The sequence below is a fragment of the Stomoxys calcitrans genome, chromosome 3, assembly GCF_963082655.1.
Source record: "Stomoxys calcitrans chromosome 3, idStoCalc2.1, whole genome shotgun sequence".
NCBI lineage: Eukaryota > Metazoa > Arthropoda > Insecta > Diptera > Muscidae > Stomoxys > Stomoxys calcitrans.
In genome coordinates this window covers 113,692,680-113,699,087 of record NC_081554.1, presented here as the reverse complement: position 1 = coordinate 113,699,087, position 6,408 = coordinate 113,692,680, and the positions used below count along the sequence as shown (strand labels likewise).

Below are 6,408 nucleotides of genomic sequence, written 5' to 3'. Positions count from 1 at the left end.
TGATATGATGATGGGGATATCTTTCCTTTTATTAAATATGACCTAATGAGAGTTTTTTATTCTCCCGTGTTCAACGTTAAGATAGGCCTGTCGCCATTGAAGTAACCGGATGTATTTAGTTAAGTTGGTGTTTTCCTGTTGAACTATGCCTACGGAGATTGTGGGACCATTATCCATGGAAGCCAGATCATGACCTGCTGGAATAGCTCGGTTTAGCTTTAAAGGTGACTTTTGCTAAGAACTTTCAGCCACATATTTACATACATCTCTGTGTTGAAGGTCGTAATGTCCATCTGGAACTTTTAAGTCTAGCTCTACATTCTCGGGCAAAGTGTCCAGGTTTGTCGCAATTGAAGCATTTTATCTTAGGCTTACTTGATTCTCGCTTGTTTTTCTTTCATCGCTTGCATTATTGCGTCGTTCATCAACTCGATAACAGTTGTCGTTTCCTCGTACTCGGTCTCCAATTTATGCACCTTCTGAATCTGGGGTTTCGCAATTATTCTCGGCTATTTTTTGCACAAGGTTAAATGACACAGTTTCTGCGAACGTGTCCTTTTGTGACGCATATGTTGCACATTTAATTTGAGGGTCACGCATACCATTTACGAAGGTCTACCTTCATGCGGTCCACTAACGGACGGGTTTCTCATGGATATGCCAACATTACTAGTCGCTTGACTTCAGTAGCTAAATCATGCAGCATCTCGTTTGATTTCTGCACTCGTCCTCTTAATTCCATTTCATAGTTTTAGAATTCTCCTCAATTTTCTCGTGTAGAATTGAAGTATTCTTGCTTTGCTTCTTTCATTCTTCTGGAATTGTCTTTCATTGTTCTGGAATTGTCTTCCATTATTTTTCTTCATTCTTCTGGAATTATTTTCCATTATTTTTCTGGCATTTTCTTCCATCATTTTGCTAATGTCAGCTAGAATTGCTGCAAAATTTACACCACTTGGAGCCACTTTCGAAACTTCTTCACCGCTACCATCACCTCTTATCGATATATCGAGATCATCCTTACGGTCGAACTCATATTCGTCGATGTCAATTTTACGGCGCTTTGTAGTTCCGCCTTATTGCCGGTAGGTGCTAGCTTTATTTTACCTAACTTCTTATTCAAGTCTTCTACATGTAGATCGTCGAATTTAATTGTTGCCCCTTCTGACACCAGTTGTTAGATTTTATGTTTTGTCACCAGTTGTTACGAGAATACCCAATCTGGTAACTTCGTAATTCTAGTGATCTCTGCTTAAGCTGACCAGTGTTGACAAATACAAACACACATGTATAACATGGTACTTGACAGGCAAACACATACACTTAAAGTTATTGAACAAGCATGGGGTGGAGCTAAACGAATGCAACACAACAGACATTCACCCTTATTATGTATGTCGTAGTCGAATTTCGAGAGCAGTCGTAGTCGAACTCGAATTTACATTTCGTTGGTATTATGTAAAAAAAATGACGTGAGTGTTTTTGTAATAGACGTATCCTACATATTTTAATAAATTCTGAACTACCCAGTGATAAAAACATCAGCTGATTGAAAATATTTGAGTTACAATTGCCGGCTTTTTAAACGTTTCGTAATAAAAAGTAAAAAAGTAAAATAAAAATGCTAAGTGTTGCAAATTTTTCATCTTCTGACGAAGAAGACGAAACCAATGCTTATAATCTTATTTGTTATCGCAGGCAGATAAGAATTCAGTCAAACATATTTTCCCTTCCAAGTTCAAAGTAAGTATGTTTCCTTTCACGTTTCTCCCAAATTATCAATATTTTTTTGCAGATTTGTAAGCAATTTTAGACTGAACAAAGCGTCTTTTCGGTACGTTCTAAGGACAATTTCACAAAAACTTCGTGATCCCTCCAGATCAACATGTGTGCCTAAAACTTTGCGGCTGGCAGCAACACTAAGAATACTCGCGGAAGGTAGCTACCAAAAAGGAGCAGGAAACGATTTCAACGTGGGCCTGGCACAACCCACAATGAGTTGTGTCTTTCACGAGTGCATAGATGCGATGTATAGCGAACTTTGCTCCAAATGGATTACATTCAAAATGAGCGAAAGGGAAAAGATGGAAATAAAGGAACATTTCTATGGCCAAACGAGGTTTCCGGGCGTAATTGGCTGTATTGATGGCACCCATATAAAGATTTTGGCTCCAACTCTATCAGAACGTTGGAAATACTATAATAGAAAGGGATTTTATAGCTTAAATGTGATGGTGGTGAGTAACTGATTAATATGCTATTCACAGAATTTTATAATGCAAAATTACAGGTCTGTGATCATAAACTAAGAATACGTTATATTTCACCAAGCCATCCAGGTTCAGCACACGATTCGTTGGTATGGAATGTTAGTGATCTTAAAGCAAATCTTGCAGAACGATATAATAACGGAGAAAGAAACACATGGCTTTTAGGTATGATGGAATGACAAGGATAAAAACAAACTTATTTATCTATATATCTACAGGTGATGCAGGATATCCACTAGAACCATATTTAATCACCCCCTTTAGGGCAGCAGAAGAAGGCAGTGCTGAGTCTCGATTTAACACAGTACATTCAAAAGCAAGAAATATTGTGGAAAGAACAATTGGTGTTGCAAAAAATAGATTCCGCTGCCTGCTTGGTGCGAGACAGTTGCATTATTCTCCAGAAATGGCCGCGAAGATTACCGCAGTTTGTGCAGCTTTACATAATATGTATATGCATCCACTATAAACTCGATCATAGTGAATTTGAAATCCCTTTAGAAAATCAAAATTCAGATGAAGATTATAATGAAAATAATGGCGACATGACAGCAACAAGTATAAGATTAAATATCATGAACACAATGAATGTATAAAAAAATTAGTTTTATTGAACACAAAATATAAAAAATAACACAAAAGGTATCCTATACCCATGGCAATTAGGAACTTAACAGCAAAATAAAAAATGGCACTATGCATAAAAACACACAAATCATAAGAATTCTTGAATTCTGGCTTTTTCTATCTCAATTTTTTGTTGTTTGAGGGTTATTTCTTCCGTTCTCAATTTCAACATGTTGGTCCTATAGTTTTCTTTATTTCTAATTTGTTCTTTGTATAGCCTAAGTTTTTCCTTTTCCATTTTCAATCGTTCTTCTTGAACTTTATAATTTTTGCGACTATACCTCTGGATTTCCTACAAACTCTTTTTTACTTCTTCATATAAACTTGTCTGAATTTTAAGCTGTTGATCCAGAAGTACATTTTTGTCCACAGTTCGTTGCTTCCTTTTTCGAGTGGAAGTATTGGGTTGGATATCCACTTCTACATTGTCCTCGCTGACGTGTCCATCAACTTCGTCCTCCAAAATTTCTTGAATCAGGTTTACCGGCGAGCTTTGAACACCGATGGATGGGCATTCTGGACTTACAATAGAATTGATTTGCAGTAGTCCTGCTACTGCCTCCTCCAAAGGTGTCAACAACTTCTGGTTGAAAATGCCTCCACCAGTTGCACGGCTTTCCATCTTATTGTGCACGATTTTCTTCTTAACGCTGCTCTTCATATCTGCCCATACCTTCATCCAACCTTCAGCCTCACATGTGGGAGGGCCTAAACTATTCAGCTTCCTTTGCAAATTATTCCACTGCTCTTTAATGGACAACTTGTCTGTGTTTTTATGGTATCCTTTAGCTATATTTGGGTTTTGACACATAAAATCCACAAGAGCTTCAAATTGTTTTGGTGTCGTTTTCTTTATCCTTTAAATATGTATAATTGAATAATTTTAGGTAAACAATGCACAAATGTTTGATACTAAGACTTACGTTTTGCTGTTATTCATTTTTCTAATTATTTTTATTCAGTTTTTGTAATTTTTAATCTTGTCACTTGAAAAATTCTCTACGACTGTTTCTGTCGAATTTCTCGTTAAAAAACGGCATACATAATACCAAAAAATGTAATAGATTTTAAACATAGTCGCATTTCAGGCGAAAAACGACATATGTAATACCATTCACAATAAACGACAGGAATTCGTTGTGACTACGACATACATAATAGAGGTGAATGTGTAATGGCGTAGTAAAAAAAACTGTTACAATTTGAAATTTAAAATAACGGAAATTAAATCCTTAAAACTAATAAACCCCAATTTGTAACAATATATAAAAATAAGAAAATTTTTCATCTTGAAAATAGTGCGAATCTTGAAAATCAATATCAAATTTGTACTGTGAGAAGCAGCTATATTTAAATCAACTTTGGTCTAAATTCAATGAGAATTGTTGTATATGTGAATGCCAATATACTATATATGTGAATGCCAATATACAATATATGTGAATTCCAATATACAAATGAAGTGATAGTTGAAAATAAGTAATTTTATGCTTTTGTTTTTAAGCAAAGGATTTGCAATTTTTTTGTTTAGATTGACTACGAAATAATGAACTATTTCTTTTGATTTAGTTAAAATTTACCCAAATAAAAAATAATATATGTATATTTTAATTTACTCGTAATAAAAATTTAAAAAATTTTATTCCAACAATTATTTTCGTATGAGTTGAAATTGCCATTACAATTGTGTAACATATATACAGAATGGAGAAGAAATTGATTTGATCAAGTCATCGTTAAATTAATCAGTAGTTCATGTGATTTCTCTATTTTTAACAACAACATAAACTAAAATCAAATGAAAATGTCTTAAGCGCTTTATGAAATTGAATTTTATTGAAAATTATTCAACCATGGGGTCACTTTTTTTGAGTGTAGTGTACACATTTTGAACCTAGGAACAAAGATCTGTTTTCAACTGCCTGACCATAAGACGGTAAGGCGGAGATCCGGGCGATCACGGAATGCGTGAGGTGGTCTTTTACACTACTTTCTTACTTAAATTGGCTATGACAGAACATCAGTCCCAGTAGCCGAACGTAATAAGCGTTACAAGCACCTCGAACTTCTGCGGTCCTTCTAAAATTCGACCACTTGATCTCTCCATCGGACTCTTGGTCGTCCCGGTTTGGGTATACCACAGTGCACCTTCAAACGATCGTTGTATTTTGATGTGTTTAACTATGCTTTCGTCGTCATTTAGCTCATGGTACATACGACGCCTATATTCGCCATTAACGCAAGTATTTTTCTTTCAAACACTCCAAGTACTGCCTCATCTGCTTCCGCAAGTACCCAAGCTTCGAAGCCATATAACAACAATGGTACACTAAAAAAAAGTGAACCCATGGTTGAGTTAAAATAAACTACTTTCGAATAAAGTTGAACTTCATATACCGCTAAAGACATTTTTATTTGCTTTTAGTGAATGTATGTATATCTAAAAAGTAATTACTTCTTATGAACTTCGTGATGGTTCAACTATAACTAAATGGAAATAAACTATTCTTTATTCGGGACATATGATGAACCATTAATGGGCTGTAGTTATTAGAATAAATCCTTTATGGAAACATCTGCGTTAGCTGCACAAAATGTAGATCGCATATCAATTTAAAAAGTTCCTTCAATAAAATTAAATAAAAAAGAAACAAGTAAGAGCGTTCTAAGTTCGGCCGGACCGACTCTTATGTACCCTTCACCATGGTCGCATCTGTCGAGTTCTTTGCGCAGTATCTGTTTTTAGGCAAACAAAGTATAATGAATAAGGACGGAGGAGCAGCTATACCAAGTTATAGTCCTATTCGAGGCTCAAGAAGCGAAATCGGGAGATCGGTTTATATGGGAGCTGTATCAAGCTATAGATCGATTCTGACCATATTGCACACTTATGTTGAAGGCTATGGGAGGAGCCGTTGTACGAAATTTGTGCCAAATTGGATGAGAATTGCGCTCTCTAGAGGCTCAAGAAGTTAAGACCCAAGGTCGGTTTATATGGCAGCTATATCACGTCATGGACCGCTTTGGACCATACTTCGCCCAGTTGTTGGAAGTGATATCAAAACACTATGTTCAAAACTTCAGTCAAATCGGAAGAGAATTGCGCCCTCTAAAGGCTCAAGAAATCAAGACCCAAGAGCGGTTTATATGGCTGCTATATCAGGTTATGTATCGATTAGGACCATACTACTCACAGTTGTTGGAAGTGATATCAAAACATTATGTGCAAAATTTCAGTCAAATCGGACGAGATTTGCGCCCTCTAGAGGCTCAAGAAGTCAAGACCCAAGACCGGTTTATATGGCAGCTATATCAGGTTATAGACCGATTTGAACCATACTTGGCACAGTTGTTGGAAGTGATATCAAAACACTATGTGCGAAATTTCAGTCAAATCGGACGAGAATTGCGCCCTCTAGAGGCTCAAGAAGTCAAGACCCAAGATCGGTTTATCTGGCAGCTATATCAAAACATGAACCGATTTGACCGATTTACAATCCCAACCGGCCTA

At 36.2% G+C, this 6,408-nt stretch overlaps 1 protein-coding gene across 1 annotated transcript; it reads left to right on the top strand.

Moving 5' to 3' along the window:
* The first annotated feature begins 1,383 nt into the window (after positions 1-1,383).
* Positions 1,384-3,066, top strand: LOC131995965 (putative nuclease HARBI1). Its single transcript, XM_059365315.1, has 4 exons — positions 1,384-1,743; positions 1,796-2,237; positions 2,291-2,435; positions 2,489-3,066. The coding sequence occupies exons 1-4, from the start codon at positions 1,622-1,624 to the stop codon at positions 2,737-2,739; spliced, it is 960 nt and encodes a 319-aa protein (XP_059221298.1). The 5' UTR covers positions 1,384-1,621; the 3' UTR covers positions 2,740-3,066.
* The last annotated feature ends 3,342 nt before the right edge of the window (positions 3,067-6,408 follow it).